The sequence below is a fragment of the Somniosus microcephalus genome, chromosome 2 (assembly GCF_052327205.1).
Source record: "Somniosus microcephalus isolate GS21.2 chromosome 2, FLI_Smic_1.0, whole genome shotgun sequence".
In the NCBI taxonomy this organism is placed as follows: Eukaryota; Metazoa; Chordata; class Chondrichthyes; order Squaliformes; family Somniosidae; genus Somniosus; species Somniosus microcephalus.
Genome location: NC_140988.1, coordinates 17,988,361 through 18,011,196, shown reverse-complemented (window position 1 = coordinate 18,011,196; position 22,836 = coordinate 17,988,361). Strand labels below are relative to the sequence as shown.

At 45.1% G+C, this 22,836-nt stretch overlaps 1 protein-coding gene across 1 annotated transcript in view; it reads left to right on the top strand.

Annotated features, from left to right (window-relative positions):
• Window positions 1-22,595, top strand: part of papss1 (3'-phosphoadenosine 5'-phosphosulfate synthase 1) — a 113,456-nt gene extending 90,861 nt beyond the window's left edge. The window contains exons 10-12 of the mRNA XM_086007058.1: window positions 6,816-7,084; window positions 18,141-18,370; window positions 21,334-22,595. Coding sequence (XP_085863184.1) covers window positions 6,816-7,084; window positions 18,141-18,370; window positions 21,334-21,472 — 638 coding nt within the window. The 3' untranslated portion in view covers window positions 21,473-22,595. The remainder of the gene's footprint in view (window positions 1-6,815; window positions 7,085-18,140; window positions 18,371-21,333) is intronic.
• Window positions 22,596-22,836: the final 241 nt, after the last annotated feature.

The following is a 22,836-nucleotide window of genomic DNA, read 5'->3' as shown; positions in this document are numbered from 1 at the left end:
CTCCATTTACCCCGATATTTAGGGAAGCTGTTACTAGTCCAGGGTAACAAACAACAAAAACCTTTCTGTTAATTACTTTAGCTTTATTGGAATTATCTTTCGCCTCCCCATGATCTTCTATTGTATGAAGATTGGTAGAGCATCGCAACATCAAGTCTTGTTTTAGACTTTGACAATGAAGCACATTTATTTAGCAATAGATAAAGTAGCAAATAATTAACAATATAACATATATATTTACAGTTGAAATTAGTCTATTTCAAAGAAAACACAGTTTCACAATCTCTATACTAAATTGCTATTTTTAGTTAACATTTTATAAACTGGAGTGATTGTTTTGTAAAATTTCTCATCTCTGTGGGAGCTACACTACCCTGAGCTAAATCTTGAAGCTTCCAAACTGTTTCTCTTTGATTTGAAGAATTCCGTTTACCTGTACTTAAATACCCTTGAAACATTTGCTGGGATCCCTTGGATTTAAAAGTTAACTGACCACTTTTATTCATATAGAAGCTATAGGCCATAACGGAACCACAATCACCAACATTGTTTATGTTTGAATTATGTGGCTTGGTTCTTTTCTCAAGCCTATAACCTTGGAGATAATGGACAAAATCTCACGTTATTTATATTGACTTGGGTTGAGGACATGGAATTTAACGGCAGTTGGCTTTTAAACTCATTGCTTTTTCTGACACAATTTAAAGGGACAGTACCAGGCCAAAATGAGACAAACATAACTTCATTTTTGTCACGACCACAACCTCAGAAGAGTGTCCCATTAGTGTACTGTGTATTTTTCTGCTTCCGAAATCAGCCATCTTTGTGATCTTGATGAGTGCGATTTGTCAGTTTTGTGCTGGGGGTCAATGACTATTGAGTACTGCATTGGCACGTGCTTAAACAATTTTGCATCGGACTCTCCTTCATTCAAGTAGACTCGGCTGGATTTGAAACCACGCCTGAGGGAGAGAGAATTTCTATCCCACTCATCATCTAATCTCCCATTAGATACTTCATTTAAGACAGTTCATTTTTCAAAGTGTGTTCTTTTTTGTCCAAATATAAAAGAAATGTTGATTTATTTTACGCTGAGGTAGCTTGAGTTTCACTGAAGATATCAAGCTTATATGAATATGTACACACAGCTAATCTGGGAAATAAATAAATTTGCGTAGATAATTATAGCCGCATCTGTTTCTAACATGGCTCCTGCTGAGTCAGCTTGATGCATTCATCTCCCTTTGTATTGCACAAGGTCGGGGGTGGATATTGGGTCACCCATTATTTACTTGAAGCCCCTCCAGCTGAATAGTAGAATCAATATGAATCAGTCACCTGACAAATTAATGTATAAAATGCATCTCCTAATGTTGCTGCACATGGAGTCATACTGCGGTGAAGCTGCTTCACCTTAGAGTTATGGCAAGTAGCCATAATCGGGACCTGACGTAATAAAGACTCACTACGCACTTGGTTGTACATAAAGCAAGGCTTTAATCGACTTGTAACAAAACATGGAGGTCTAGTTAGTAGTCACTAGCTTCCTGTTTCCAGATTGTCTCTGGTCAAGGTGGGCCCACGCCCGAGTATTTATACTCCTTGGACGGCGCCCTCAGCTGGCCGTTCAGTAGTACTTCGAGTTACTTCTTGTAGAAGTTGCGATTTATGACAGGACCTTTGCATGTATTTTATTATCAAGAAATGTCGTGAAGCATTCTCCGCATGCCCGATATGAGACTCCCAAAACAAGCGCTCTACTCGGAGCTCCAACACGGCAGGAGAGCCCCAGGTGGACAGAGGAAACGCTTCAAGGACACCCTCAAAACCTCCTTGGAAAAAGTGAAACATCCCCTCCGACACCTGGGGATCCCGGGCCCAAGACTGCTCAAAGTGGAGGAGAAGCATCCGGGAAGGCGACAAACACCTCAAGTCTCTTCGCCGGGAGCAAGCAGAAGCCAAGCGCAAACAGCAGAAGGAGCGCACGTCAACCCAAGCACCCCACCCACCCGCCGTCTGCCCCACCTGTGACAGAGACTGTAGGTCCCGCATTGGACTCATCAATCACCTGAGAACTCATTTTTAATGTGGAAGCAAGTCATCCTCGGTTCCGAGGGACTGCCTAAGAAAAAGAAGAATTATCAAGAAAGCTAGTGTAGATCACTAGCAAGGTTGAAAAGAATGCAAGGTTGAAAAGAATGCAAAGTCAAGGTAACTTAACAAGTGATAGTTTGGGGGCAAGTATCCTTAATCTAGCTAGAAAGCTAAGTGTGCGTAAATCATTGAATATAGTCTTTTTTAAATGTTCTCTTACTACGTGACTTTGTTTGCCACCTTTTCTGCATGACCTTCCATTGGGAGTGTTCCCATTGATTCCATTCTCTCTTCATGGTGTAGGGACACTATGCAACATTATTCCACTGAATTTTCACTGCCGACTACAGCTATTTGATGCAAACTGCCTATCGGGGTCTTGCGAAGAGTCTTGATGCGACCATGTGCACTCAACAAAAGAATGCATGTTTGGAGCCCTCGTTCAGTCAGCAGTATTCCTCTTCAGACCATATTGTTCTTGTAATTACAAGATTTGGTTTCTCGGCAAGTCAGGTTACATCGTTTTAAAGCTGCTGAGGTTCTGAGTTTAAATAGACTTATCCACCTGGTAACCATATGTGTTTGTAATAATTCTCATTCTGGAAACTGTTACAGGGCTGTAATACATCAGGCGTTCAGATGATGTCATAAGCTATGTTTGTTGACATCGTCTATGTGTTATTATTACCTTGGAACATCCCAGAATGATGATCTTTCCTTTTTCCATGTTGTAGTTTAAAGCTTTCCATTTATTTCTTTTTGCCAACAGCTGTCACAATGACAAGCAACAGATGGCCATTACTCATGATCAGACTAGAAGTGCTGATGAAATTTATGATTAGGCCAACAGTGATACGAAGATTTATGTTATTGACTGACACAGGGAGAGTATGATAGCCTCTGTACAAATTGTTTACTGTGGTGAAAGGTTCACATACCATAAGAACATAAGAAATAGGAGCAGGAGTAGACCATTTGGCCCCTTGAGCCTGCTCTGCCATTCAATATGATCATGGCTGATCTGATCTTGGCCTCGACTCCACTTTCCCGCCCGCTCCCCATAACCCTTGACTCCACTGTAGCTCAAATATCTGTTATCTCCGCCTTGAATATAATCAATGACTCCGCCACCACAGCTCAAAGCGGTTCACAAACATGGCCGCCAATTTACACATAGTAAGGTCCCACAAACAGCAATATGATAATTGACCAACACTCCCTCAGCACTGCACTGTTGTGTCACCTGAGATTAAATGCTTAAATCTGGTTCGGCCTCAAATGGAGTATTGTGTCCAATTCTGGGCACTGCAATTTAGAAAGGATGTGAAGGCCTTAGAGAGGGTGCAGAAAAGATTTACGAGGTTCCAGGGATGAGGGACTTGAGTTACATGGATAGACTGGAGAAGCTGGTGTTGTTCTCCTTGGAACAGAGAAGATTGAGAGGAGATTTGATAGAGGTGTTCAAAATCATGATGGGTCTAGACAGAGTAGATAGAGGAAAATTGTTCCCATTGGCGGAAGGGCTGAGAACCAGAGGACACAGATTTAAGGTGATTGGCAAAAGAACCAAAGGTGACATGAGGAAAAACTTTTCTGCGCAGCGAGTGGTTAGGATCCGGAATGCACTGCCAGAAAAGGTGGAGGAGGCAGACTCAATCACTGCTTTCAAAAGGGAGTTAAATAAGTACCTGAAGGAAATTTTTTTTTGCAGGGCTATGGGGAAAGGGCGGGGGAGTGGGACTGGCTGAAGTGATCTTGAAGAGAGCCGGCACGGGCTCGACTGGCCGAATGGCCTCTTTCTGTGCTATGCTATGCTATGATTCTATCTTTGGAATGTGGCGTAAACCCTGGTCCTTTTGACCTCAAGAGGCCACAGTGAGGCAAGCTGACACTCAAGAAACCAAGAAGCATTAGTACACTTGGGTGCTCAACATGTTCAGTTAATGCGGATCAGCAATCAACAAAGCTGATGTTGAACTATATCGCCAAAACAGTAGCAGACAGTATGCTCAAATTGTACAGTGCTACATTCAAATGGTAGAGGCACTTCCAAGTACAGTTGATCCGTAGTGTTGGCGATCTGAGTTATAAGAAAAGACGGGAGAAACTTGGGCATTACCGCCTGGAACAGAGGCGTCTGAGAAGTCATCTTGTAGGGGTATGTTGGGGAACTCCATCTGTCCGCCTTGTTGTGCAGGTCCTAACTCAAGTTTCACATGATACTCTTGAGCCATTTACTAGGGCAGAATAGCTGAGGTGGTATCCCATTGCCGTCTTCACGGTTTATATGTTTGGAGATTGCTGATCCGCATTAACTGAACACCTTGAAAAAGTGTAACATCCCCACCGACACCTGGGAATCCCTGGCCCAAGACCGCACAAAGTGGAGGAGAAGCATCCGGGAACGCGCCAAACACCTCGAGTCTCTTCGCCGGGAGCAAGCGGAAGCCAAGCGCAGGCAGCGCAAGGAGCGCACGTCAACCCAAGAACCCCACCCACCCGCCCCTTCAACCACCATCTGCCCCACCTGTGACAGAGACTGTAGGTCCCGCATTGGACTCATCAGTCACCTGAAAACTCATTTTTAATGTGGAAGCAAGTCACCCTCGGTTCCGAGGGACTGCCTAAGCTAAGCTAAGTTTGGAATACCTTCTCCTAGGAGGGCTGCAACCGAGGATAAAGAGCCTTTACAACAGGGGCTGGCTACCTACACCCCTTGGACACCAGGACCCCTGCTGGACGTTAATCCAGTATTCGGAGCCTGCGCTCCGGTCTCTGCTCACCTGGGCTGTCTGGAGTGGGGCCCGAACCCAACCCTTCTGACTCTGAAGGGGGAACACTACCACTGAGCCATTGGTCACTCTGTACCCTGCTGGATGTCAACTACAGTATTTAGAGACCATATTGTAGTCTCCACTCGCTGGGGCGGTCCAGAGCTGGGTTCGATCCCTCGGCCCTCTGTCTCTGAGGCAGGAATGCTACCACTAAGCCAAAGACTCGCTCCAATGTAGGGTAGTAAAAGATAAAAAAGCAAACATGTAACATTACTTCAAATTGACACAGATGCAAGCTGATAGAAGGAAAATTTAGGACTAATAACAGGAAATTGTTTACACAGTGATCAGTATCTGGAATGGACTTCCGGATAGAGTAGTGAAGGAAAAAAAAACAATCCTTTCAAGAAACATTTGGATGCTGCACAGAGGAGGGGGTTTGTCAGAATGAATGGTCTTCCTCATCTGTAATTGTCTTGTGAAGAGTGTACAACCCAACCGGCCTGTCCTTTGAGGTGGTGGAAAATACTGTAGCAATCACAAGTAATGAGTGAAAACCAGAAGTTTAAAAACAAAAGTCATGTTGGAGCATGTGCTCTTGTCTGGCAGAGGGCTCTGCAAAAGGAAATAGCTAGAAAAAGTTAAAATATTTAAGAATGATTTAATATTTACAGGAAACTCTTTTTTATCCGGCACCGACGGGACCGGCGTGGTGCCAGTTTATAAAAAAGTCTGGATTACAGAGAGGTATAGTAAAAGGTACGAGAGCTCCGTACACAGCAACAAATCCAGGCTTCCCTGTTGCTTAGCAACAGGTGCAGGAACCCCGGCCACAAGATCCAAGCGTCCCTGTTGCTTAGCAACAGGTGCAGGAACCCCGGTTACACAGCCACAGATCCAGGAACGGCCACTAATATGAAGTAAAACTTACCTGAACCTACTCCTGAATTTTGCCGGTTAACAGCGATTTCCGGTTATTTAGGTGCCGGTAAATCGAGTTTCCTGTATTGCAATTGCTCTTTAGTTCTAACGCACTGGCACACGTTAAACTCTTAGGGGTAGAGTTTCCGCTTTGGGCACAATCGGCGATTGCGCCCGTTTTAGAAAGTCCCCCCCCCCCCGATTTGCCACTCAAACTCATTTGCATATCACCGAACGCAAAATCTGCCATGAAGTAGTGCAATCAGGCAGCGTTTTAAAACTGAATTTTTAAAAAAGTACTTTAAATACTATTACTTAATATATTTAAGAGTGGTAACTTGGTAAAGTTTAATTAATACAGCTGAAAATGGGTTTATGACAAAAAACTAAACATTTTAAATCGCAGTGTCAATCCACCACCTGTGAGGAACCCGATTATAAATTACTGAAAGTGACTTTAAAATAACATACAAAACTATTTTCTAGTTAGATTGGGGTACAGTAGTCAGTTCCTCAGTAAATTTAAAAAATAAATTTCATTCAAAACCTTTCAAAATGTACCTATTAGTGTCCTTGCACCCAAAAATATCCAGCTTAATTTCTGGAGCTTCCTCAAAGGCCTGCAAATGAGCGCAATTAACGGAAACTCCCAATGGTGATTTCTTCACCCTGGGAGCGTGAACAGTTTTGTGGATGGGGCCGACTTCTAGCGCCATGTCTATCGGAAAAGATCACAGAAACTCGAGTTGCGCTGAACGCAATTTGCGCTTAAAATTCCGCGATCTTTTGCACCGGTTACACCAATATCGGGGGGGGGGGTGGGATTGCGCCGAAGAAACCAGCGCAATCGAGCAGAAACTCCAGGCGTTAGTACATGATGTGCATGGTGTACTATTCCAGAGAGCTTTACTGACTGGCTTGGGCTGTGGACCACCTTGGAGACTATTTCCAGGGAGTGGCAGTGATGTTAATTAAAATATTTCTAAAATGGATCTTTCCAGTGACGTAAATGTTTCCACCCCCTAGATGCTGTCTTCGCATTCCAGCTACGCAACCCAGTGCACAATGGGCATGCTCTATTGATGCGGGACACCTTTCAGCAGTTGATTGAACGTGGCTATAGGCGTCCAGTTCTTCTTCTACACCCACTTGGCGGTTGGACGAAAGATGATGATGTACCTTTAACATGGAGAATGAAGCAACATGCTGCTGTGCTGGAGGAGGGGATACTTAAACGAGAATCTACTGTCGTGGCCATCTTCCCATCTCCCATGATGTATGCTGGACCAACCGAGGTGACTTTCATCTTCCCTCACTCTCTCCCGTCCCCCAATTTGTAATGAATAATTTTTTGAAGAAGTTGTCTGCAATAGCACACTAAGAGCACACTAGTATTGTACCTCTCGATATATGACAATGTGTTTTTTCAAATGTATTGGTTAGTCAAGCCTCTACATGGACTGTTTTGCTCTGTGCTGGAGCTACTCTCAGTTCCAAAACACAATGCCAAGTACAAGGACATTTCATTGGGCCGTGTTTTGCAGCCCCTACATGCGTGTACGAGGTGCGCACGCGCCCGTAAGGGCCTCGAAAGTTCTGGGTTTAGGCATGCGCTGCGCATATGCTAAAACCCGGAACTTGCGATCTGTCAAGAATTCTCTTGACTGATCCTCCGCATCCTCGGGAAAACGGCATCCGTGGGCGGAGAGTTGGGCTATTTGCCCAACTTCTGCCCAGCGAATGCCCGTACAATTCTTACAGCCTGCTTTCACCAGCGTAAGAAAAAACAGAAAAATAAAATTTTATCAATAATTTATACGTTTAAAAACCTGTGAAATAAGATAAGTTTATTTTTAGCCCCCTTAAAACACTTTTATTTTTCAAAAAATTTAATTTTTGTTTTAAATATTTAATTAAATGCCATTTTAATTAATTTTTTAAAAATTATTTAAAGTGTAGAGGTATTTTTTTGGGTATTCCCATTCATACTTATGGGGTTTCCGTACATACGGAATCACGATAAGAATGAATGGGGATCCCCCTTCTGTCATTTGTTGGACCAGCCCACGTGATCCATGGGGCGCTTGCGAACCGCCTGCGCCCCTGGGAAACGTGGGCCTCTGCACAGGCCTACGCATAGAGGCCCAGGAGCGTGAGTCTCCCTGGATCCAGAGGTAGAAGGAAAGTTCGTCGATTTTTTTGCCAATCGGAGGCATCCGCCCGCGGGGAAGCCGCCGACTGCAAATTCAGGCCCAATGTTTTTATACAGTAGTCATAGATTCTTACAGCACAGAAGGAAGCCATTCTGCCCATTATGCCCGTGTTGGCTCTTTGAAAGAGCTATCCGATTAGTCCCGCTGCCCCGTTCGTTCTCCTAGCCCTGAAGGGTTCAAAGAAATTAAATCCGCCTTGCTGTCAAAAGGGCTAACAATTTTCTAAGTAGCGATTTTGTAAAAGAGGAACAGCAATAAATAAGATTAAATCCAAATTTTATGTTCTTTCAGAAACTGAGTCCTACTGAAGGGGCTTGCTCATCAGTGGGTTAGTGAAAAACTGATCAGAAAACACTTTGAATCTAGTTCCTGTGTACTTGTTATTGGTATCTGTTTGAGTTAATCGTCTTCTTAAATTACAAAGTCCACCATGCATTTCTTGAATTTTTGCATTTGCATCAGGTATCATGTAAATTGTGGTAGTTTGATAAATATTTTGATAGCAGAAGCCCAGCAAGTTGAAATCCGGTTCAGTATTTAGGAAGCAATATATAAGTAATGTGCTTCAGTAATTTTTCCTCCTTAAAACTCCTCCAGATTAATATGTTGGTAGCGACACCAGCAATTATTTTAGAAGTTTCTAGAAGGAGGGCAAAAAAAAGAAAGCATTACATTCCCAAGATTTCACTGACTAACCCTCACCGCAATGTTGACTTCAGGCTGTGTATGAGGGCATGAGCCTGACCAGATGTGGTGTACCAGTGAAGTTTAGCAATTTACATTGGGCACTGCGTCTAAAGGATCAAAAGCTCTTGAGTAAACCTCTGCCAAAATGTGTCCAATGTTTTTTGAATTTGTTGTGCTTCACCTGCCAAGGCAGCCAGACATTCAAAATCCTGGATCACTTTATTTGATATTCTTCTGAGCAATCAACAAGATGCACTTAGGAGCATGCAGTGAGTGATTCCCAAAAGAAAAGGGGCCTTGCATTTAATGACAGGCCACAGAAGAAGCTAAATGAGCAATTTAAACTGCAAACAGTAGAAATAGTGTTTTCTTTCTTAAAAAAAATATATTTTTGCAGTCCTACAGCAGCTGGAAGGCATATATGTTAATGGAGGCAGTCTACTTGATTTATATGTTGTTATTATAGATACATGCCTGGTAATTTTGTGGTGTTCTACATCTAATTTAAAGTCAAATGTATTTTCCTCTATAATGTTTCAGGTTAGTTTGATACTTGCAGTCCTCCATGTGGCCCAAAGGAATATTGCAAGATATGACCCTATAACTGCTTTATTCTGGAGTTATATATATGGAAAATATTGCAGGACTATGGGGAAAGAGCTGGGGAGTGGGACTAATTGAATAGCTCTTTCAAAGATGGGCACAGGCATGGTGGGCTGAATGGCCTCCTTCTGTGCTGTACGGTTCTATGATATTAATGATCTCGCGGGTAGTTAAGACCAAGTGAAGCGGGGTTAGAGAGCGGGGGATAACTGGCTCAGGGTTGTGTAGACGTAATTCAATCCCCATTTTAAAGTCATGTAATCTGTCCTTATTTCATATATTTCCATATAAATTCCTATGTCAACACCTTTAATGGAATCTGCCTAAGTACACTTGTCACCATAATGTATATATTTTGGGGTTGGGGAAAGGCAAGATTAACAGTGATACAAATACCAAAACATACCGAAACATCGGCAGCAAATCTGAAGATTGAGTAAAAACTGAAATCATGCTCTAAATGAAATGGAGAGTTGAAAATTACATTGTCCTTTAGTCCAGGTCTTGAGCAAATGATTAGTCACCTTACCTACACTGTCAAGACTTTGATATTTTGCCGCTGTAGGGTCTTGGGCAGATAACCCAGCAGTTCTCTTCAAGAGAGTTCAAGCTTTGAGGAATGTGGTATATGGTATTTTGTTCTGATTTTAATATCTCCCAGTTTACCATTGGTTTCTCCTCCTTCTCATAATTAACTTTTGCAACAACTGCTGCTGTTTGCAAACTGAAATGGAACAGTAGTCGGAGTGATGGCCTATGGCTGGTCCCACACCCATAACCTAGGAGGTATGAAACAATACCTTAACTGCAGTCCTTGGGTGTTCATCCTTTACACTTTTGTAGAGGATATCTTGTCAGTAACCGATTTACTCTCGCACTTTCGAGTGTAAAAGAACCATGGCCTAGAAATTCACTTTGGGCCCGCCAGCTGGCGTGCGCCCAAAAGTTAGCGCTGAGCGCGGAGCCAGTTGCGCCCGTCAGATATTCGGTTTTTGCGCCCCAAGTCGGAACCGGGCGCTATTCCAGGGTGTGCCCGCCCCCGCTTGGGGCGCTGAAACTGAAACGGAGCGGCAGGCTGCGGTACTGCAGGCCTCCTCCTCCTTCTCTTAAGGGGGAGGTGCCTGCAACGGGGAGTTCGCCGCTGGATAGTGCCGGCAAATGAGCCCGGCACCACGGAGAAGTGCCGGGTTCGCGGAAAGCAGCCGGCAATGCCGCGGGGGGGGGGGGGGTGGAGGAGGCCGGGGAAGGAGGTGCGGGCAGGCGGCCGCCGAAAAAGCGGCCGGCCGCACCTCCACCTTAAAGCGCCCCACTAAGGCTACAGGACGGCCCCGTTTTCTGATCGCTGTTTGCGGCCGCTGCGGAAGAGGCGGCCGCAACTAAATATGGCGGTCGGGGCGGTAGCGGGGCACTGCGCACACCGATGACGTCATCGGTGGCGGCGCAGCGCTACTGGCTAACGCCGCCATTACCGCAGCGCTGAATATCGGCGAAACCTCAGCAAGTGGCGCAAAAGCCCTCTTTGGGCGAAAACTGGGCGCAAAGCCTACTGAATTTCTAGGCCCATAAGTCTTAAGCCTAACTTCAAGAATGATCCCCATGTTAACTGGTGGAGAGATCTATCTGTATATAGTGCATCATGTGCTTTTTACTATTCATTCATGGGATGTGGGCATTACTGGCATTTATTGCCCATCCCTCCTTGCCCTTGAGAAAGTGATGATGAGCTGCTTTTTTGAACCGCTGCAGTCCGTGAGGTGAAGGTGCTCCCACAGTGCTGTTAGGGAGGAAGTTCCAGGATTTTGACCCAGCAACAATGAAGCAACGGCGATATACTTCCAAGTCAGGATGGTGTGTGACTTGGAGGGGAACTTGGAGGTGGTGGTGTTCCCGTGCGCCTGCTGCCCTTGTCCTTCTAGCTGGTGGAGGTCGCGGGTTTGGGAGGTGCTGTCGAAGAGTTGATGTTTATCGTAAGCGTTCTCACTTTGGTAATGTAGTTGGTCATTTCCTACTCTCCTCCAAAACATTTAGTGTCCTCTTGGATAATTTAAGAAGCCAATATAACACGGCTAGTTGTGATAGCAGCACACTTGACTAGATCACCCATGCACACTTGTTCGTAGTTTCTCAGCGCTGTATCTAGCCTCACTATTGTGCTTCTCCCGTAGGAGTGAACAATCACTGGAATTAATAGCACAGCTGTCAAATTCTAGAATAAGTCCTAAGGCTGCCAGCCCTTAAGTGACTGGTTACAAGTGTGAATTGCTATTACATTGGGCGTAGAATCTCTCCGTTGGTACTATGGAATGTCGCTTTATCCGAGCATAGATTTTGACTAATCAAATCAATGTGCTGCCTATTTTTTTGTTGTTGAATCCGCCCGTAATTTCCCATTTCCAGAATAGTTTGTGGTAGAACCTTCTTGACGATGCCAAATTTGTGGGTTTGGCAGTCTCCACATCCTGTGCTGGTAGTCTGTACAGATGGCAGATTGGTCTGGTGTGCTTGCCATTCGCAACAACAAAACAGCACATTGTGAATAGGACGTTTCACACCTAGAGTGCAATACTATAGAAAATTCACTTTCTAACTCTTGAAAGTGCCCTGGAAAAATACATTCTGACGAAAGGTCATTGACCGGAAACGTTAACTCAGTTCCTCGCTCCACAGATGCTGCCTGACCTGCTGAGTATTTCCAGCATTTTCTATTTTTATTTCTGGGAAAATACATCCTAAGTGTTTGCTTTATGGGGGTGCTGGGGGCACGCGCACGCGGGGGGAAGGGAATTAGACTGTACTGTCCATTATTACAATTATAATAATTACTGAGGCTGCAGTAACCATCCTGTAAAAGCTGGCAGTGTTGTGGATCTGCTTATAATAGTATAGAAGCCATATCCCATTTATACTGAAGATAAACTGTACAGGTTAAGTATACAGCTGCCTATCTCAAATTCTAGATGAGTAAAGATAGAATGAACTTGCATTTCTACAGCGCCTTTTACGACCTCAGGCCATCCCAAAGTGCTTTACAGCCAATTAATTATTTTTGAAGTGTAGTCACTGTTGCGATATAAGAAATGTGGCAGCCAATTTGCGTACAGCAAGGTCCCACAAACAGCAATGATATACATGACAAGGACATCAGTCATCAACCTGAAACGTTAACACGGTTTCTTTCTCGACAGATGCTGCCTGACCTGCTGAGTATTTTCTAGCATTTTTTTGTTTTTATTTTGTCTGTTTTGGGTGTTAGTTGAGGGATAAATGTTAGCCACGATACCGGGAGAACTCCCCTGCTCTTCTTCAAATAGTGTCGTGAGATCTGTTACATCCACCTGAGGGCAGACAGGGCTTCAGTTTAATGTCTCATCGAAAAAATGGCACCTTTTTACAGTGCCACACAGCCCCTTCAGTACTGCACTGAAATGTCAGCCTTGATGATGTGCTCAAGTGTCTGGAGTGGGGCTTGAACCATGACCATCTGACTCTGTGGTGAGAGTGCTACCACTGAGCCAAGGCTGAGTAAATATTGGCTTCTCAGCTGCGATGGCTATATTTCACAGCATACAGCATTACCGTTGGCACTCGGTGTATAAGATCCATTCACTGCCAGATATGAATAAGTTAACTTTGCAGGTGTATGGTGCAGACAGAATTAGAGAGCTAGTTTACTCATCTTGCAAAAGTTGCAATAATATTTTCAATGGTGCTATTGTAAATTGCAGACCAGATTGGTTGCATTCAGGCGTTACCTTTAAACTATGCTGCAGACCTGATATCTCATCTCTGTATTCTTTGTTAGTAGATCACAAGATACCTAAGGATGGGAAAGACTATTTAACCCATCTTAATTCATCTATCCAGAAGCACCCTGCAATTACCCCCATTGCAGCACTATCTGGCCTAGAATTCACTATGGCCCCGCCAGCTGGCTAACGGCCAAAAGTTACCGCTGGGCGCGGAGCCATGTGCGACCGTCCGATATTCACTTTTTGCGCCCCAAGTCGGAACCGGCCGCTATTCCAGGGTGTGCCCGCCCCCGCTTGGGGCGCTGAAACTGAATTTCAGCGCTCTAAGTGCCGCTGCGCCACCCGATGCGGTGCGGCAGGCTGCGGTACTGCAGGCCTCCTCATTCTCTTAAGGTGGAGGTGCCTGCAACGGGGAGATCGCCGCTGGATTGTGCCGGCAAATGAGCCCGGCACCACGGAGAAGTGCCGGGCTCGCGGAAAGCAGCCGGCAATGCCGCGGGGGGGGGGGGTGGTGGAGGAGGCCGGGGAAGGAGGTGCGGGCAGGCAGCCGCCGAAAAAGCGGCCGGCCGCACCTCCACCTTAAAGCGCCCCAGTAGCGCAGCAGTACGGCCCCGTTTTTCAATCGCTGTTTGCGGCCGCTGCAGAAGAGGCGGCCGCAACTAAATATGGGGTTTGGGCCGGAAGCGGGGCGGAACCGGGGCACTGCGCACACCGATGACGTCATCGGTGTCGGCGCAGCGCTACCGGCTACCGCCGCCATTACCGCAGCGCTGAATATCAGCGCACCCTCTTACACTGGCGCAGAAACCCTATTTGGGTGGTAACTGGGCGCAAAGCCCACTGAATTTCTAGCCCCAGGTTGCTTAAATGATTTGAGGTTTTTCACTTCTATCTTAAAGTCCAAGGGGGAGAAATTTGGTTGTTAGCGCCACCGATTAACGCCTAAAGAAGCCGAGAAGTGGGGCGCTAGCCAATTTCCGGGCGGGCGCAAGGCGCCTAGCGCCTCGCCCCATATTGAGCATGCATTTAGCGCCGGCGCTAAATCTTAGCGCCCGCTCATGGGCGCAGGCTGATTATGACGTCATTTGAGTGTGCAACGCCTTTTGGGCGCCCCAGACCGGAAATTCAGTGGCGCCCCCCTCCGTAGTGCCTGGCGCTAATAGTGACAGCTTACCTGGACCTTACCAAGTCGCTCTCGGGCTGGAGGAGCGTTATTTAAAGGGGACTGGTGTGTTTTAAAAGCGGCAGCCATTTTTGGAGCACAAATTCCTCGAGAGCTACAAAGAGTTGCTGAGCTGCACACTGAGAGCCATTTGACCACTGAGCCAGCGCAGGCAGACGATCTTCAGCCTTCTGACCATCACCTTGCTGTTGGTGAGCCTTGACAACGGGGAACCTTCCTGTGGGCACTTATTATGGGGGCTGCATTGGAGGGGAACATCCTGCTGCTGAATCATCTGGAAAGGGCACTGAGACGCTGGGAGAGGGGGGCGGGCATGGCCAGACGGAGGAGGGCCAACAGACGTCGCCACAGCAGACCTTACGCTGGCAGGGTTTTCCGACAGCAGTTTTCCTACATGAACATGCCGGAGGAGCAGTGTGTCAGGAGGCTGCGATTTAGAAAGGAGGTGGTGACTGAGCTGTGCCAGCTGCTTCAGCCAGATCTGCAGCCTCAGATAAGGTGCAGGACATCTCTGTCGGTGGCTGAGAAGAGGCCTGCTGGCCTGAACTTCTACGCGAGCGGCTCTTCTCAGGCTGCGCGCCAGAGGCTGATCAGAAGTAGCTTCTAGGCCCCTCTCACGGAATGCTTGCTGCCATTCCAAGAAGAGGAATGGAACCGGTCTGGTACCCCCAAGCCTGTGAAGGGCAAGATGCATGTAAATAGCAGGCATGGCCATTGTAAATGAAGAAAGTGTTTCATTCCATAAAATGTGGTTCCTTCAAACATGAGAAAGCTATGGCAACAGAAAGCAAAACTAATACACTGATACATAACTGCCTCTCACACCTGGGAGACTGTCCAAAACATAAATCACATTCCGACCATCTTCCTTGGCCTTGATTCCACTGCACCAACCAAAGCATCCAATGCCCCATCAGTGAGGCGTTCCGCCCTCTGCCTCACCCTTTCCATGTCTTGCTAGGCTGGTGCACCACAGGTAGGCTCCCACCACTTTGAAGGCCTACAAGGCAGTGAGTGTGTCTGGTGATGCCAATTGACCTGCCCCTTTAAGAGCTGGCCGGCGCCAGTGTGTCGCAGGGAAACTGATTATTGACAGCACCTTCGCAGCGCCCCGCCGCCGCAAAATTGGGTTGCGCCGCCGGGTTAGTGCCTTAAGAGTAGCGTGCAGCGCCTGATTTAGCGCTGCAATCACCTTTAGGGGCGCTGCAACCCAATATCGCGCTAGGTGGCGCTAAATTGCGCCTGGCGCTAAACTTTGCGCATCGCCAGGACTAGTGCCCCAAACGCGGCTATACCGAATTTCATGGCCCAAGAGTGTTGATCACTCTTTGTGTGAAGTACTGCTTCGGATAATAGTACTAAATTTAACTGTACCCTCTTGTCCTACTCTTTTTTTATAGTTTAATTTAATGGAACATAAGAAATAGGAGCTGGAGTCGGCCATTTGGCCCTTTGAGCCTGCTCTGCCATTCAACAAGATCATGGCTGATCTTCTACCTCAACTCCACCTTCCCGCACTATCCCCATATTCCTTAATTCCCAAAAATTTATCGGCCTCTGTCTTGAATATACTCAACGACTGAGCATTTACAGCTCGCTGGGGTAGAGAATTCCAAAAATTCACAACCCTTTGAGTGAAGAAATTTCTCCTCATCTCAGTCCTAAATGGCTGACCCCTTATTTGGAGACTGTGACCCTGTGTTCTAGATTCCCCCGCCAGGGAAACATTTTCTCAGCGTTAATGCTGTCAAGCCCCTTAAGAATTTTATGTTTCAATTAGATCACCTCTCATTCTTCTAAACTCTAGGGAATATAGGCCTAGTCTACTCAATCTCTCCTCGTAGGGCAATCTCCTCATCCCAAGAACCAGTCTAGTGAACCTACGTTGCACTCCCTCTAAGGCAAGTATGTATTTCCTTAGGCAAGGAGACCAGAACTGTACACTGTACTCCAGGTGTGGCCTCACCAATGCCCTGTATAATTGTAGTAAGACTTCTTTACTCTTATACCCTAATCCCTTTGTAACAAAAGCTAACATACCATTTGCTTTCCTAATTTCCCTGGTGTCGGGGGTCAGGGTTATAAGAAAGGACTAGTCAGACTTGGGACATTCAGCCTAAAAAGGAGTCTGAGAAATGATCTTTTACAGGCATCTAAGACTGTTAAGGGAACGGATAAGGTAAAACAGGAATATTGAGGATTGGTTAATGGACAGAAAACAGAGTAGGAATAAACGGGACTTCACACTTCCCCACATTGTATTCCATTTGCCATGTTCTTGCCCACTGTCAACCTGTCTATATCTCTCTGCAGCCTCTTTGCGTCCTCCTCACAGCTTACTTTCCCACCTAACTTTGTATCATCAGCAAACTTGGATACGTTACACTCAGTCCCTACATCTACTTCATTAATATAGATTGTAAATAGCCGAGGCACAAGCACTGATCCTTGCGGTACCCCGCTAGTTACAGCCTGCCAACCCGAACAAGTCCCGTTTATTCCTACTCTGTTTTCTGTCCATTAACCAATCCTCAATATTCCTGTTTTACCTTATCCGTTCCCTTAACAGTCTTATATGCCTGTAAAAGATCATTTCTCAGACTCCTTTTTAGGCTGAATGTCCCAAGTCTGACTAGTCCTTTCTTAGAACCCTGACCCCTGACACCAGGGAACAATCTTGTGATTCTCTTCTACACTCTAGGCTTGTCCCCCTTGTTCGTTGACCAGAACTGGACTCCGTATTTGAGGTGCAGTCTGACCAGAGAACTGTAGTTTTCTCACAGCTTCCTCTGACCTGTGTGTTGTGGCTTTGTGGTTCAACATTCTCTTGATTCAGATGGTTCCTGAGCATATCCTAAGTTTTATCTGTGATGCCATCTGACACAAAATTGTTTCTAGCCAAATTTCAATAAAATAAACTATTGAGCAGCTCAGTGTCCATGCAGCAAAATAAGGTATTTATAAACACTAATTAGAAATATCACCATGTAGTATTTTCTTCAGGTTCTCCCCTCTTTGACTGCCACCAAAACTTGACTTCCCTCCATTATGCTTTATCTGAGGATGAATAAAGAGAGAAAACAAGGGAAGTTCTTCAAATGCAAATTCCTTATTCTATTGTGTGCCCTACAATTTTGATATCTTTCTGACACCATAGAGCCCCAGAGATGTTTGAAGCAGATGTTAGCAGACCTATTCTAGGTTTCTGAAAGAGTTGGAAGGTGAAATTGGCCTTCGCCAGTAGCTTCAATGGAAAGAAAATCAGGCTGATTCCGGTAATGGCTAAGACCAATTTCACCCTCATGTTTCCTCTCCATGGGGTGCAAACAGGCAACGACAGGAATTGATGCTGTCTGGTAGACTTTGAGAGAATTCCTTTTCCTTGCGCATTGCAAAGCTTGCTCGCATCTGTTTCCTGGTCCTATGAGGAGCCCTACTGGTTATGTTTCCAGTTGTAGGTCTTATTTTAAACCATGGGACAGACAAGACACAGGAAGGGTTAAGCATTTCATATTTTAAGAGCACTTTTCCCTGAAATGGAAGTTCCCTCTATAAACTGTAATGTAATGGCCCAGCAGCTGCCATAGCAACACTTCAAGGCACCTTGGAAAGAGATCTCTTGCTTCCCCACTTCCTCCTTTTGGGAAATTTAAGGAATCGGCACTAATTTGAAGTTATGCACAGTGCACTTGATGGAAATTGAGGCCATTGAATGGATCCTTTGCACAGTATGGCTAATGGGCAGACCCCTGGAAAAACCACAAGGGAAAAGTTACTCCAGAAAGGCTTGAAGTTTTAAAACTTGAGCTACAAGTTCTTTGCAATATTGTCAAGTACGAGAGTGTTTCAAAAACGAAAGAAAAATCAATAGTTTATATCGTCCAATTCACGCTCTTCACACGTTTTATCGTTACAGGTCCAATGGCACTGCAGGTCCCGCATGATTGCAGGAGCTAATTTCTACATTGTGGGCCGAGACCCTGCAGGCATGCCTCATCCGGAGACTAAGAAGGACTTGTACGAGCCAACGCATGGGGCGAAAGTACTGACCATGGCCCCAGGCCTACTGTCCCTGGAAATCGTCCCATTCCGTGTAGCTGCGTATAACAAGGGGAAGAAATGCATGGACTATTATGACCCTGAACAGTAAGTATGAGGTTCAGTACGTGACAAGTGCAATTTGCTTGTATAATCAGGACTGTTCGGAAGTTGAAGGTTCCTCTTCTTGGGCGCCCTGTGGTGTGAGGAGATCTAATTGAGAAAAGAGACAATGGCTCAGAACTTCGGGTCTCCACGGGTGAGTACGCATGGGGTACTCACCCGTAGGCCCAATGGAAGTGCCGGTTTCCTGCATGCACTGCGCATGCGTGGGAAACCGGCACTTCCGTTCCCCTGAACGAAGGGGTTCAGAGTTCGAACGCATGCGCCGGAGAGGCTGCGCGTGCGCATCGAACTTACGTTTTTTTTGCCGGTTTTCTCGGGAGGGTAAGTCTCCAGAAGTTACACATATAAAAAGCAGTCGTAAGGCCTGCTTTTTACAAGGTAAGTGGTGAATTAATTAAAATTAAAACATTTTTTCCACAGGTTTATTATTTTTAAATACTTTAAAGAAAGGTACGTTTATTTTTAGCCCCGTTAGAAAATAAAATTATTTTTTTCAAAAATTTAAATTATTGTTTAAAATAGTTATTTCATGGAATTTATAGTTTATTTTAAAAATGTGATTTAAAAAAAAAATTATTTGAAGATTTAGTGATGTTTTGGGGCCCATAGTATTTATAAGTTTTGACAGCTCTTCCTGTCAAACTTATGAATGAAGCATTCCCTGCTCCGATTGGCTCCCCATGGCCCACGTGATCCCAGGGGACGCATCGAACTAACTGCGTCCCTGGGATACGCAAGCACTGCGCGCCGACAGTTGGAGCAGGCCCAGGATCGGAATTCCACGGGGGCCCACAGCTCAACGGGCCGGCGCGTTAGGTAAGTGCAGGTCGGGGGCTTACACCCGCGGGAAGCCCCCGACCCGAATTTCTGGGCCAATACTTTTAATGGGGAAATATTCTCTCTTTAATTCAACCTCCTGAGCCAGCTGGAAACCGCTAACACTAAATATCAGATTTTAAAAAAAAATACTGGAGCACTGTATATGATTCATTTATTTATGTGCCTTATCATTTTTGGGCTGAATTTACAGTTGGAACAGTTTGCAGAAAGGCACCGTGCTTTAGCAGCTCCCTCATCACCGCACTCTACTCAAATAGGTGACTTCGACTTTGGAGTACTAGATCCAGCATAACATCTGGAGCCACTACACCACTCCAGAACTTGATGTACATCATAATACTGCACTATGTACTGGGGCATCATCTACCTGCTTACTGGTGCAAGTCCAGCCCCTCGGGCTGGCAGACACTTGCAGGTCAATTGAAACTTTCAAGACTGAAGTGGATAGATTTTTGTTGGGCAAGGGTATCGGGGGATATGGATCAAAGGTGGGTAAATGGAGCTGAGGTACAGATCAGCCGTGATCTAATTGAATGGCGGAACAGGCTCAGGGGGCTGAATTGCCGACTCTCATTCCTGTGTTCCTCAGTAGCTGTATCGGGCATTAAGCTGCTGCAGGCGCAGATACCTTTCCATGTGTAGTAACATTCCAAGCTGCAGTGGTGCTGCTTGGGGTTCTACGATCTATGGTCCCTCATCGGCAGGAAACTACAGGGAAGATGTCACCATTCATGTCACAGGGTTTCGCTAGAAGGCCCTCTTTGTGATCATTGGTATTTTTTTTAAATGCAGAGTGTGTATTGACACCGCTGTGTCAGCCAGTGAGTTGAAGGCAGGGCAGGAGTACAGCCAAACAGTGTATTTTAAAGCAAACAACGTTCATTTATTCAGGAAACAGCAAAGCAAACAAAGTCTATTTACGGAGTCTATTTAATAAGAGTCTCTACAAACAGAACTCGTGCGTAAAATCAATGCCAGTCAGTCACTTATAGCAGTGTAGTCTCCAGACATGATTGACGGGGGAATTATCCGATCAGCTCCATCCTGGCTGGGAATAGTGGTGTCACTATATGCAGCCTTAAATATGTCCCATTTTATGATCTACAAAATATGAGCTACATTTTACAGAATATTAATTTACATTATTGGATATATACTTGAATAGGAAAATTTTGTAGGGCTATAGGGGAAGAACGGGCAAGCGGGACTAATTGAATAAGTCTTTCAAAGAGCTGGCACAGGCACGATGGGCCGAATGGCCGCCTTATTAAGATTCTATGAAACTGTTGTGGAATGCACATAGTGTAGTTATAATCCAAAACATTTTCTAAATGTAATGTTTGCCTACACAAATAATATGTGTGAAGCATTTCAAGGATTGCATCAGACAAGCCATAAAGCACTGTGTAAATGCAAGTCTTGGTGTTCTCAAATTTGACCCCCCCCCCTCCCCTTTTTAAAAAAAAAAAGTCTACAAAGGGTTAAAATGAACAAACTAGTAGTTCAAAACTGAGCAAAGCACCAGTGTGCGATGGTGCACAGTGATGAAGTGCAGGTTCAAGTTTCCAATCTCTGCTGCATTACTTTATAAAGGTGACCTCTGAAGGCCGGGTACTTTCCCATAGGGAGGGTCAGAGGGAGAGGCCTCATGAGGCTGCTCTTGCACGCCTCCTAGCAGGCAGCCCGAGAGTCGCATTGGCAGAGGTCTAGAAACAGATTGCCCACCCACCATCTCAGCTGCAGACCAGGGTAGACCACAAGGGGAGAAAGAGGGGAAGAAATTAAAGGGCAACAAACCCTCAGAAAAGGAAAGTCTTTAAAAAATGTTTCAAGAGGGAAGTGATCTCATCAGAGATGATTTACAAAAGGACTGCACTGAATTAGCTTTAAAGACGTTACTATTTTCACTGCATGCTATGAAAGCTTACAGTCTCACCCAGCCTATTGTATAAATTGTTTACTGCCTTTTCGGTTTCAAAACAAAGGAAATGTTAAATAGATTATGCCAGAGCTAAAAATTAAAATTTTTGGTGCATAAAGCATCCTTTGCTCAGCGAGTTAGTTCCCTTTTTAAAAATTCTTATGTTTTGTTTTCTGATTTAAAGCCACGAAGATTTTGACTTTATCTCTGGAACACGCATGCGTAAGATGGCGCAGGAAGGAGAGAATCCGCCAGAAGGCTTCATGGCAGCGAAAGCGTGGGCAGTCCTGACTGAATACTACAAGTCCTTGGAGAAGGCCTAGATGGGAGCAGCAAAAATGAGACACAACAGTTCTTTAATTGAGAGCAGGGGACCACACACACACAGCAAGTGTTCCAGCAACTTTATTGGTGTTAGTTCGGAACCAGTGTTCTTCCTTAAGCTACATCACTCTGCACAAGTCTTACGAGCTTTATTATGTATCAGGACCGATAGAGTTGCTCTTTCTACCGTTTTGCTTTCCTTTTGTATTTCAGTTTGTATTTCCTTCATTTAATGGTTGAAATCTCCAGTCCAAACCAGCATAGAAAACTTCATACATTTCATAGGGCATTCGATGGGTTGAGTTTTCACTTGGAACAATTTTAAAGATGACACTGTTTACTCACTAAGATTACTTGGCTTTTGTTCAACTGTTTTTAATTTTAGTTCTGTTTCTGTATTTGGTTGCTGGGTGTACAGTATAGTTCGGTTTGGCTGTCTTTGAACTACCAACCCTCTCTCCTCCAGATCTAGTGTTTGGGGATTTATTTAATCTTTAGTTGTTCGTGTACTTGATTTTGGGAAGGGGTGGGGGGGAGAAGGGGAGGCCCTCCGACGTACATTTCACGTGCATACGATTACACCGAGGTTTGAAGAAGGGGCTGATGAAAATCATACTTCTTGTTCTTCATTCACATCAGCAGACGGGTGGCCGTACTGCTATTACCAGAGCCATGCCTGTCATTCGCACTTTGAATCAGATAGATGTCACGCACTCTCCCTGCAGAGATTGTGGTAGTGGTTGGGTTATGGTGATCTGCAGGTGGTGAAAGTTGGATTTATGACTCAGATGTGTAGTGATTTGAAATTTCCAGGTGGTTTTGACTTTGGGCCAGCTACTTGGGCTGATTTCCAGCGAAGCTCAATAAATGGAGATATTCTCAGTGAAGTTTGGAGGTCTCTCATTTTTACTGGGTGGGTTGGCGGTGGGGAAACCCACAAGACTTTCAAACCTAGCTATAAAACGTTGCATTATAAGTGTAGTAGTCAGCTGGTATGCTTGTAGCATGATAATGTAATTTGCAGACTTTCTAGTTACAATTGTCTTGTATGCAGATATTGACATAAGGAAGTGCACTTGATGTCTGTCTATGCCTGCGTAATAAAGATTATGTTCCATTCAATTTAAGGATTGTTGATTGATTTGAAACTGTCAGTACTCCAAAATTCATCTTTAGGTTTTGAAGGTGAAGTCATTAAAGTCTCACTACAATTTCCCTTCTGTTTCTTCAGGTTCAGCTTTTCAAATGCTTCTCGTAACACCTTCTGTCTGAGATTTTTGAGAGCCCCTATCACTTTGGATCCCACCAAATCCTTTCTTACCTGCCTCTTATTTATGTGTGTCTGTTTCTCCCTCCCCACCAC